This window comes from Hemicordylus capensis, chromosome 4, assembly GCF_027244095.1.
Source record: "Hemicordylus capensis ecotype Gifberg chromosome 4, rHemCap1.1.pri, whole genome shotgun sequence".
Taxonomy (NCBI): Eukaryota; Metazoa; Chordata; class Lepidosauria; order Squamata; family Cordylidae; genus Hemicordylus; species Hemicordylus capensis.
In genome coordinates this window covers 253669212-253681683 of record NC_069660.1, presented here as the reverse complement: position 1 = coordinate 253681683, position 12472 = coordinate 253669212, and the positions used below count along the sequence as shown (strand labels likewise).

Sequence of the window (12472 nt, the reverse complement as noted above, 5' to 3'; positions counted from 1 at the left end):
ACCATTGCCACCTCAAATGCACTGCACCAGTAAACCCATTTAGTTTAGATTGTACAACAATCTCCATGCGTGTCCTTTAAATATCTGCAACAACTAAACTCAGCACTCTACTCTGTAACTGGAGTGGGCAGCTTTCTTTTGGTGCTTTGCTAAATAATGACAAATCCCAACATGGTCTTTGGCTGGGGATTATGGGAGTTGTAGTGAACAATATCTGGGAATCCCTGTTAGAGGGAACACTGGGTGGGGGAGATGCTGAATTGCTTTTTGGTTCCTTACAGAAATGCCATCATTCTCAAAGAGGTTTATGACAGTGGTGGTCACATATATACTTAGATACAAAGGACCTAATTGTGTACCAGTTTTATGCTGAAAGACTCCACTAACATGATAGGTGATCCCATGTCTCTTTGCTAGCTGATAAAATCATGGTACCCTGCACAATTAGGCAGTAGTTTACTATAATGAATGGTTATGCCATGTTGCCATTAACTGCTATGCAAAATTCTACAAATACATATATTTTACAGCTATGCTGGGTGGGTGGGAACCTCCATAATTAATAAAGAACACAGACATTCCAAACATAGCTATTAGGATTTGCCATGCTATGCTTGGCGGTGGAGTTAAACAGCTGGTTGTTAATACAAAGTGCACAAGCTATGCTTACACCACAAAATTAAGAGTGTGGAGTTTAATCAGCTGAAACAAGATGATGTTCCAGAACAAAGTCAGCATTAAGGATGAAGTTTGCTCATTCTCAAGAATAAAACAATTGAAATTAAATGAGAAAAAATAAGTGGCATGATTATTGCAATATGATACATTTTAAAGGAGGGAGAATATGGCAGGCTGATTGGTTTCTATGAGGTTTTCCTCCTTTATGTGTATTCTCTGACTGTTGTTGTTGCTTTGCTCTGAAAATAAAAAACAGCACAGGACTCTGGTCCCTAGCAATCTTTGTAGTAGTCTTCTACTATGGATTTTAGAACCACTACACCCATTGCATTTTTTAGATATGTGCCCAAGATACTAGCCAAAAACTGGCATAATTACTATAGAGTGTTGGAGCTACTTGACTATTTTGCTTTCCAAGCCTGGTTTCCAAGCTGTGCCTGCTAGGTTGCCTGCGAAGAAAAGGCAATAATCTCAGAATCCTTGAAAAATAAAAACAAATATTTCTGTATAAAAGACACACACACACTTCAGTCAGGATAGGTTTGAAGTTGTCCAATCAGTCATTTCAGTTAAAATGCCTTGTTTTATTTGGAAGCCATTACCCTCTCCCTCTCTTTCACCCTCAAGAGAGGTGAGAGAGCAAGAGAAAGATAAGAGAGCTAGCAAGAGGCTTTGCTGAAAGTCTCAGAACAAGAGCAAAGGCAGGGGGCTGCTTGCTTGTTTGCCTCCGATAAAAGAAATCCAATACCTCCCGAGGGCTGGGTCAAGGTGCTGAGTGAGGAGAAAAGGGCTGGTTTCCCTATGGAGGCTGGAGAAAGGTAGCCAGGACTCCTGCCTGTTCTGAACTCCATTTGCTTGCAGACTGAGTGCTCCCATTTTGCACAAAGATATCCAAAACATCGGCTGAGACTGCCTGGAAGGACCCTGGGAAATCAGATTACTGGGCTGGCTTTGTTTGCTGGCTATTGATCAGAATTGGTGCCTGTATGTTATTCTGATTGGTTTGGGAGTAAGGCTAGCCTCTGCCCATCTGGGGTGGGGGGAGAAAGACACATTCTCATTGGTGCTGAGGCACTAAATATGCAATTTGGGTAGTGACTAAGTATGGTAATTACTTCATTTGTGGGCAATGGATCCCACTAAACAGCCTAAGAGGAAGGAAATGGTTTTACAAAGGAATACAGGTGGCCCTCATGATCCGCGGTCCCGGAAACCCTGGTTCCGCGTATCCACAGTCGGCCAATATAGACTCAACCTTGTTATCTGTGGTTAAAAACATAGGCAAGATTCGTCTATTCATGGTTCCTGGGTGGCAGGAAATGACTTCCGGTGTCATTTCCTGCCACCATTTTTGCAGCATGGAGACATTTTGTGGCTCTTTTTAAAATTCATGTGGTTTTCATGGAAAATCAGAGGAATAGGGGGTTTGGTGGGCAGGACTGCTGGACAGTTGGAGACCTGGAGAGCATGGAACAGTATTTTATTTATTTTATTTCTGCCTCCTCATCACTTTTAAGCCCCTTTTTAACCTCATTGAACCTAACCCCCAATTCGCACTGACTCAAGTTTTCATTATCCGTGGTTTCGTTATCCGTGGTTGTAGTCCAGAACGGAACCCCCGTGAATAATGAGGGCCACCTGTATAGAAAAAAGACCAAGAGCCACTGCCATCTACTGGCAAGCAGCATTAATGCAAGATCAATATTCAAGCAAGTGAGACAGAGGGAAATAAATGATCTGTTTGGTGATAGAATGGGCTGCTGGAATGGAGGGGGGCAATGCCCCCTCTGCTCCAAATGAGGAGCCTCAAATGCCTGTTACGTGTATACTCTGTGACAAACTCAGGTTTGTCACTATGGAATGCGAGTTAATGGTTTCAGACTGAGCTATGATCCCAGGAGTAAATGCACTATTCTAACAGCAGACGAAATATAACTGAAATCAATATACTTTTTTAAAAAATGGGTGTGACATTTCTCTTGAATGATGAACTGACCTCATTAAAGCATCATGAATCTTCATGGATTATACACACTAAATTTGACAAATGACACCAATGGAAGTGATGAATGACATTCCCATTTTTAGGTATTCAGGGGAAAATGTTTCCTCTAAATTACTTAATTGCCCTATAAAGCCTCTTTTTCAACAGTCCATAGAACTCTTTAGAATTCTAAACATTCACATTTACTAAAGGTGAGCATTTACTGTTGCTTTGTTTTATTAAAACATTCTGTAACTTTATTATCTATTTAGCTTTAAATTTGTCTTATAGTATGTAAACTGCCTTAGAAATATTTGTATTAAGAGACAGAAATCTCTCCATTTTAATTTGTCCCACAGTTACCAGAGGACAGACTCTGGCATGAGCAAACATGTTATGTTCAGTATCACACAACTGAACCTTTTTTTAAAAAACTCTACACACTTTTTTCTTCATCCAAAGGCATATCAGCAAAATAACTGCACATAATAGGTATAACTAAGTTACTAGCATTTTTCTTGACAGAGTTTACCACTACACAACAGGAAGAAACTCAGCAAGGGCAACTTTCCGCATCACTGAATATCTAAACCCAGTGGACACTTTTAGATAGAAGGTGCTACTGCTCGTCTAAAGCCATAAGAGTGATGATGAGATAGAAGGTACACTAAAATAACTTAGGAACCTAGGAAGCTGTTTTGTACTGAGCCAGACCATTGGTCCATCTAGCCCAGTATTGTCTACACTGACTGGCAGCAGATCTCCAAGGTTTCAGGTAGGAGTCTTTCCCAGCCCTATCTGGAAATGCCAGGGATTGAACATGGGACCTTCTGCATGCAAACAGCTTCTTTACCACTGAGTTACAGCCTTATCCCCCAAGGGAAATATCTTACAGCAGACCAGTGCTCAAATGTAGTCACCCATGCAAATACAACCAGGACCAACCCTGCTTAGCAAAGTGGACAACTCATGTTCACTAGCACAAGACTAGCTTTCCTCCCCTAATATCCACAAGTCACACCAAGACTGTGAAGAATTCCCCACAGATCATTGTTAGTTCCAATGGGTTAGAAAAACCTGCTTGGCTAGCACTGATGGTAGCACCAGACCACCTACTGTAGTCACACCAACCCCTCACACTAGGAACTACCTCTTCTACAGGCATATCTTCTTTACAAACTTGTATCCATTTTATATCAACTTAGTCTAATGACTTCCCCTAAAGGATGCACAGATTCTTTATTAGTGACCCCAAGTCCCACCTTCTTCTCCCTGCTCCAACACTACAGCTCCCAGGATACTCCAAAGAAAAGGATGACTCTTATATCCATTTGATATGCCCTTTGAGCTACTTTGTGTTCCTGGGTTGGAGCCATAGGAACATACGAAGCTGCCATATACTGAGTCAGACCATAGGTCCATCTAGCTCAATATTGTCTACACAAACCGGCAGTGGCTTCTCCAAGGTTGCAGGCAGGAATCTCTCTCAGCCCTATCTTGGAGAAGCCAGGAAGGGAATTTGGAACCTTCTGCTCTTCCCAGAGGAGCTCCATCCCCTGAGGGAAAGAGCTTACAGTGCTCACACTTCTATGATATCTGAAAAAGGCAGGTCTGGTTCTAAGGTTGCTACTTATTTTCTAAAGGCGTCTCTGCATATTGGCTTTTTCAACACAGAGAAGCACTTTTAGAAAGAAGTGGCAACCTTAGAATCAGACATGGGGCATACTATACATCAGTCTTTACAAGGTGGCTATGGCATCATATTATTGGTTGTAGTTGAGAAATATGTATTCCAAAAGGGTAAATATACACCTAATCATACACAGGTTGATATAAACAAGTTGAGATGCCTCTGCTAACTGAGTAAAGAGATACCATTCAAAGAGATGATTCTCTTTATATTTAAAAGGGGAGATCAACTGGCCCTATTCAAACTCAGAACAGCATCCTTCCAGTGGCTGTTGCTGGTGTCTTTCTTGTGTTTCTTTTAGGTTATGAGCCTTTTGGGGATAGAGAACTGTCTTCTTCTTCTTCTTATTATTATTATTATTTCTTTTTCTATGTAAACGACTTTGAGAACTTTCACTGAAAGCAGTATAATAATAACAGCAATAAGAAGATGCAACAGAGAACAGAATTCAGCGCTTTAAAATATTGTACAGAAACATGAAATAAAGCAGATACAGTTTGTCATACCACACTGATCCAGGAACAAGAAAAACTGCAAATGCTGAAATTATCTCTTCTATACAATCTGTTCTCTCATGCATCAGTAGTCACCATACTCACAAATAGTGGTTTAATCAATGTTACACACTCATTGTTTATACATGCAACATATTGCAAATGGTAGATTTCATTCATTTTTTACTTGCATTCCTTTTAACAGAAAGAGATGGAGTTACTTAAATCTAATGAATAAGCCGCAAAAAGGAACCATAAAAAGCCATACTGAAAAGTAACCTGCTCATCACACATTATTTGCTACAAGCATTTTAGGTGTGAATATTGGACACGTGGGAATTTGAAACAGATTTCTGCAGTCCTACGGGATGGTGACAGTAGAATTATTGTTAAATGGTAGTACATCATCACAAACTAAATTGAGAATGAGAAAATGTTATTTGACACAAAGCAAGAGGTTCTATATAACTGGGACATCAAGTGATTTCCTAATTATATTTTAGGACTGATTGATATGTCACAGGTGGACTTTCAGAATGACAGCACTAAATACTGGGATCAATTTGTCAGATGTTATTGTGGGAATTCAACCAATGCCTGTGTCAATGGAATCTTCAACAACCCCATCAATGGATTTCTGAATCAAAAAAATTGAGAACCAATTCTATTTCAAGTTTGAATGAAATAGCACCTAGAGTCCAAATAACTTATACAACATAAGCTTTTGTAGGCAGTTGATAACAATCCTACCTTTGAAAATTCATTCAGCAACAAATTACTTAGCCTTTGAGGATCCTCAGCTCTCTTTTTTCTGCAACAAACTAAAATATCTACTGTTCCAGAGCAATTTTTATAAGATTATAAATAAATACTCCTGCTACAGCTCCAATAAAAAGCAGTGTGCTAGGTTTCATAGGTGCAATAGATTCCTCTACTGGGTTTCTCCAAAGCTACTGGTAATGTGATATGCCCAGAGTTTAGTCGAAACTTTTAGAACTGAAAGCTAGATTGCTGAGAACTGATGGGGTTAAAAGTGTACATATCTTTAAGGTTGTGTGTGTGTGTGTGTGTGTGTGTGTGTGTATATATATATATATATATATATATATATATATATATATATATATTTGCATCCTTTTACTAACAAGAAAAGTGCAGCAGTGATAGAGAAGAAAAACAGCTTGATTAGTTCTGAGCTTGCAACTTGATTTCTAACCAAGGTCAGATAAATCCACAGTACAGAGGCGCTCTTACCCCTGGGCTGAAGTCCAGGGCCTCCACACCCCCTGGGAGCCCCCAAATCATTTTTAGTCTGTCCCAGGTGGTGTGGATATGTTAAAAATGTTTCAAAAATACTGTTTGGGTAGGTGGGGGCCCCTCCAAAAGCCTTTAGGTCCAGCCTCCAAAATTACCTAAGTGCACTTCTGCCACAGTATTTTTTTAGGCTTCAGTTTTCACAAATCTTTCAAAAACTTCCTAAGTCACTAAATTATCTAAGAAGTTATCTGGTTGCATTTATTCTAGGTGTCTTTAAAAGCTTTGCAAAATGCCATAAATGCTAAGTGGCTCCTAACACATACATTTATACAATATTTAAAGAAAATTGTTAGCCCTTAACAAGGTTTAGATAACAATTTATCAAGCATATATCTTACTACAAAATAACTGTACAAACCTGCAAGCAGTTTAGATATTCATTACAACTAACTGAAGTTTGTGGACAGGTAAGGACACAAACAGGAATAAGGCACTGCCAAAGATAATATATTCTTTACATGGCACATTTTAATGTAAGTGAAGCTTCTCCACTGCTTTTCCCCCGGATCCTGAGTCTCTCTTCTTATTTCTGTTTCTCATGATACTGCTGGGGCTTTCCAGCAAGTTACTGGTAGAATTATTTGTATTACATTCATTAGTTGAGCTAGTAAACACTGCCACAGATACGAACAGCAAAAATAACAATATCTACTATGTTAAAATTCACAAGCTCATATATGTACACACTGGCTTTACAGAAGTCCGAGCTAGAATGTATTATAATATCAAACTCATGAAACAGAACACCTTAGTATAACAGGAGTTTTGGATGAAGTGAGCCGTTCCTATCAAGCTCACACATTTAAAAAGCACTAGCCTCCCAAAGACTGAAGTGTAGAAAAAGTCAAAGGGATGATGTCATCGCAGGCCTGTATATATAATTGCCTGAGCTCCTCACCACACATACATACTCCCTCTCTCTGCACATCAATGCATACCTTGGCAAGCCTTGTAATGAAATGCATGATGCCAAGAAGGCTCCCTGATGCTGCCAAAAAGAAGCGTTGTCGCTAGATCTGCTCAACAGCACAACTCAAGTTATCACCACTCCAATCTCCCTCTCTTCAAATCCCTGTAGGGTCTAGCCCCATTATCTTCCTGTGGCAAAGGACAAACTCTGGCTTAGGTCTCTCCCACCACCACACATACACAACATTTGCAAAAGGTAACAACAAGAAATAAACTGCACCTAGTTCTCAGCTTCTCTAGTCTCTTTCTGTGTCTGTCTTGTCTGTCTGTCTCTCTCTCTCTCTCACACACACACACACACAAACCAAGAGATAGAGCTGTGCATCTCCAAATTGGCAACAGGCTGAATCACCCCTTCGCCCTCTCCCCAAGTATATCTCCCCCTTAGTCATTTTCACTGATACTGCAGTGCATTGCAACACTTGCTCATGATTTTGGATGAGAAATATTTATCCCCCCCCCCACGCCGCACCGGCACCACACACACATTACACACACTTTGCAGTGGAAAGAGTCATCCATGATGGAGACTTCAGCATCCTTGGCAAAGCCTTTAACTGGTGAATGGAGCAAAAGGAGAAAAGGAGAGAAAGATGAGGGACCAGATGAGTGAAGGAATGAATGAATTGCTACCTCCAGAAAAGCTCTGTGGGTTGTTGGCTTCTCCTGCTCCTGCTGCTCTTGCTGCTGCTGCTGCTGTCACAGCGGATCAGCTGATATTTACCTGTGAGGTAATGCACACTCTGTAAGGTCACCATGCACCCATTGAAACACAGTGCAAAGCAGGAGGGGCGCACAGAGACGGAACTGCTTGCTGCTGCCGCTTACCGCTCTGAAGAGAGAAAGATGCACCACGCACAGGCGGTTGCTGCTGCTGCTGCAGCTCCTGGCACATGCTGCAGGTGTCATAGCTGAAATTGCCCTGCCTCAGAATGTACCCATTTTGCTTCTGCACATGCCCAGAGCCCCTCGTGCAGCCCAAATGAGCATGTGCCAAGCCTGTGCGCATGCCCAGCGAGGAAGTGAAGCCTCCGTGAAGCTGTTGCCCTCACCTAGCCCTTTGCCCTGAGTTTCGCGGGGGTTCCATTCACTTTGCCCAAAAAGCATCCTAGCGATGCGGAAGAAGAGGGAGGGAGGAGGAGCTGAGCGACGGAGAGGGGAATGGGAGGGAGGGCGGCTGAGCAAAAGGATGACGTATTGCCAAAGCGGAGGAGCAGAGCAGGGGGAGGCGGGTTAGGCAAGGGGATTCGCCGGGGCTGTTCCGGCGGGGGAAGGAACAAACTGGGGCCTTGGGTGGGAGCCACAAAAGGATGGGGCAGAACTCCGGGAGATGTGCATGTTTGCATGTGGGTGGCGAGGATACCTTGGCTGGGGCAGGTATGGGGCGCAGAAGACAGAGGCAAGCAGGAACTATTTGGCTGGGCTGCAGTACAGAGGGAAGAAAAGGTGGGCTGAGGACGGCGCTTGAGCCGGGATGTGCGCAAAAGCGGGAGGGAAAGCAGACCGGCGAGGGATATGAGTGAGCGAGGAGCCCTGAGGCTAAGAAACACAAGGCGATGGAGGGGTGGGGGGTTGAGGGGGGTGGATGATCATGGGAAAGAATGACTCAAGAGAGCGAGACCAGGTTTCAGATTTAAATAAATAAATAAATACGGATAATCTCTTGTCGCCTGGCACACCACGTACCGATCCTGGGCTGCCTCTGAGAAAGACGGAAAGGCCGCTTTCTTTGTAGGCGAACCTCAGGAACGGTTGGCATTGTGATGAATTGTTCTGTGCGCGCTGATGTCACATTGTTTCCGCTCGAACACTAGCCGGAGTGAGTGATGGCCTTTGTTCCCGAGGTTTTCTGCTCGCCACTGGGAGAGGAATCGGTCTCCCAAGTACAGGGCAAAGTGTCTCCCCCAGATTTGGGGCCGAACGAATCGCTTATTCATTCTCGTGTCAGACGGATCCAGACCGTGTCCACACATTCTGTCTTTTGTTTTCCAACTTGCGTTCCCTGTTCTCGCTGGTCCTCTCTGATTAGCAAAGCAGCGATGACTGCGCTAATCCCAAAACTCTGCCTCCATGTCGAAATGTTAATCTGGAGGGTTGGTTGGTTTCTTCTAGGCTCCTTTGCAAAAGCCAGTTAACCTATGCTTTCCCCGAGATAGAACAACTAATAGTTCGGAACTGATCATGTTTATGTTGATAGGCAAAAGATAAATCGAGGGGAAACCTTACATTGTCTTATGGTATATACTTTTGGCGAGGGCCGTTATTGTCAAGACTATGTATTTCCACACATGACGCTAAAAGCACCTTTGCACCTCCTTCCTCCTGACCTCTTCCTCGCCCTTCAATTTAAGCCTTTCATGTGAGAACACTTTTGCGTGCACGTTTGAATATCCTTCATGCAGCGCGGAGAGCGTCAACTGTATCCTAGCCAGTCTAGATTAGAGATGTGACTTTCAGAGATGTGAGGGGAGGGGGCAAGCAAAAAGTGCCGTAGGTGTCAACGTGTTTGAATATCCCTTAGGCCATTTTTCTCACATCCATAATTCGAATGTAAAACCTGCACTACTTAGGATGTACACTGCAAATCCAAATGGCGTCCTGCTTTTTGTCTCATATTAACATGCACGCTGTTGTATCATGCCACACCAAAGACATTGGAGTAGCAAGCATGAATTGTCCAATTTGCTAAGCAGGGTCTGCCCTGGTTTACATTTGAATGGGAGACTGACTATATTAATAATAATAATAATAATAATAAATAGTTTATTATTATTAAACTGGTACACAATTAGGTCCTTTGTATCTAAGTATATATGTGACCACCACTGTCATAAACCTCTTTGAGAATGATGGCATTTCTCTAAGGAACCAAAAAGCAATTCAGCATCTCCCCCACCCAGTGTTCCCTCTAACAGGGATTCCCAGATGTTGTTCACTACAACTCCCATAATCCCCAGCCAAAGACCATGTTGGGATTTGTAATTATTTAGCAAAGCACCAAAAGAAAGCTGCCCACTCCAGTTACAGAGTAGAGTGCTGAGTTTAGTTGTTGCAGATATTTAAAGGACACGCATGGAGATTGTTGTACAATCTAAACTAAATGGGTTTACTGGTGCAGTGCATTTGAGGTGGCAATGGTAACCCCCTCCTGCATTCTGCCAAAGACAACCACAGGGCTCTGTGGTTGCCAGGAGTTGACACCAACTTTACCTTTACATTTGAAGTAGGAAAGACCTATCCTATCTATATGCTACATAATAAGTAGGGAGGGAGAGGGAGAGGGAGAGGGAGAGATGTTTCCATTTTCTCTCCAAGAGGGAAGGAAAAGGTCTGACTCACTACAGGAAGAACCTGAGGAGTCAAGGCAGGGGTCATAGAGTAGAGGCAAGCAGGGACAGGTAAGGAGACCCTCACTAACTACCTCTACTCCCAATGTCCCTCGTGGTCATTAGGATAGTTGGTGCAAAAAGTCGATGCACTGGAACTCCATTTCCAACAGGCCATTGCAGCTGGGGATGCTGGAAGTTGTAGTGAACAACATATGGGAATCCCTGTTAGAGTGAACAGTGCCCCTGCCTCGCCAACAACTTTTTACCTCTTCAAAGATGAGCATATGCCATCAAGACTTCAGTATGTCAAGGGAGAGAATGGGTAGCCTGGATTAAGGTGCTAGTATAGCTCACTACAATCCTTTATCAATGTGGCACTCTATTACATGCATCATTATCATTATTATTAACATTTCTATCCCGGTCTTCCTCCAAGGAGCCCAGAGCGGTGTACTACATACTTAGGTTTCTCTTTCACAACAACCCTGTGAAGTAGGTTAGGCTGAGAGAAAAATGACTGGCCCAGAGTCACCCAGCTAGTATCATGGCTGAATGGGGATTTGAACTCGGGTCTCCCGGGTCCTAGTCCAGCACTCTACCACTACACCACGCTGGCTTCATGCATACATGAGCACTGTAAGATATTCCCCTTAAGGGGTGGATGGAGCTGCTCTGGGAAGAATCACATCTGCATATTTGCAGGCAGAAGGTTTCAAGTTCCCTCCCTGGCATCTCCAAGATAGGGCTGAGAGAGATTCCTGCCTGCAACCTTGGAGAAGCTACTGCCAGTCTGTGGAGACAAGACTGAGCTTGTTGGACCAATGGTCTGACTCGGTATAAGGCAACTCCCTATGTACATTCTTAGTTTCACGTGTGGAAACTCCCTTAGCAATCATCTGCATGGACAGTTTTTTCCCCTTCGGTATCTCTAAGCTCCTCCCCGCGCCCCAGCCATCGCCAGAAGGGCTTCTGCTAGCAGGGCTCTTCCCTCATTCTGCTTTGTCCTGTTACTGTAGACGGAAGTGCTTGCAGGAGCCGTGGAGGAGGAAGAACAGTCTGCACACTAGGAGGAAGAACAGTCTGCACACTAGCCTGGCACAAGCTGCCTCCCACACCATCTGCTGCTTTGGGGTGCGGAATGTCTCCAGTGCTTCCGGTTTAGCATTAAAGCTTTGAGGGAGTACAGGAAGATCATGGGCAGTTGTGCCGTTACTCCATCCTTATGCCCGTTTATCGGTCCTCATTAACCCCTGTTATTTGAACAAGTGAGCGCCCTCTTAAGGGGACCTAACTGCAGTGTACGCAGCCCGGCATATCTAATAAACTCAGTGTCCATGTCTCTGCCGTGACAAAGTTAATATCTGTTATATGCAAAGTGTCCCATCGTGCAGGCAAATGCCCAGCCCCAAGGGTGCGGTCGACTCCGATGGTAACACATTTACTGAAAAGCAGGCTGCTTTTAGTGGGATGTTACTTTTCAAAGTGTTGTCAGAAATGATTGGAAATTCGTTGTTCTGACATGATGCATTTATCCCTAGTCAACCCCAGGACAAAATCCCTCCATTTTCCATGTTTTTCTTGTTCATTGTTGACAGGAAACTATATTTTTTATGTTGTTGTTGTTGATGATGATTTTTCTATGTAAAACACTTGGATAATTTTTTTTTGTTGAAAAGTGGTATATAACAAAAACAATTTGTATGCATGGCAAGAGGCATTATGTATCTGGAACAAAATAACTGGAACACTAAATATCCATCTGAAGTGACCTTCAGATTTAGCTTGTTGTTAAGCCCTATTCAGACCTTTGGATCAACACCTGGAGATTGGAAGCAGGAGGAGGAGTAAATACAATCCCACTCCCCATTTGCCTGCATCCATCTCCCCTTTGATTATCCATGGTTTCTGAATGTCTGAATAGGACTTGCTCAAAAATGGAACAAGAGAAAATGGAGAAAAATAAAAGGAGGTTTAATGTGTATACTGGGGCAAATCCAGTCAAAATCTTCAG

The 12472-nt window shown here is 43.0% G+C and overlaps 1 protein-coding gene across 28 annotated transcripts in view; it reads right to left on the bottom strand.

The window, feature by feature from the left end:
- DTNA (dystrobrevin alpha) overlaps positions 1-8112 on the bottom strand; it is a 323001-nt gene extending 314889 nt beyond the window's left edge. For 9 of the 28 annotated variants that reach the window (XM_053243041.1, XM_053243042.1, XM_053243049.1 and 6 more), the window contains exons 1-2: positions 7961-8109; positions 7766-7856 (exon numbers count right to left, since the gene is read on the bottom strand). In XM_053243041.1, the coding sequence (XP_053099016.1) occupies positions 7766-7856; positions 7961-8027 (158 nt within the window). In that variant the 5' untranslated portion in view covers positions 8028-8109. The other 19 variants (XM_053243053.1, XM_053243088.1, XM_053243071.1 and 16 more) reach the window with 8 other exon arrangements.
- Positions 8113-12472: the final 4360 nt, after the last annotated feature.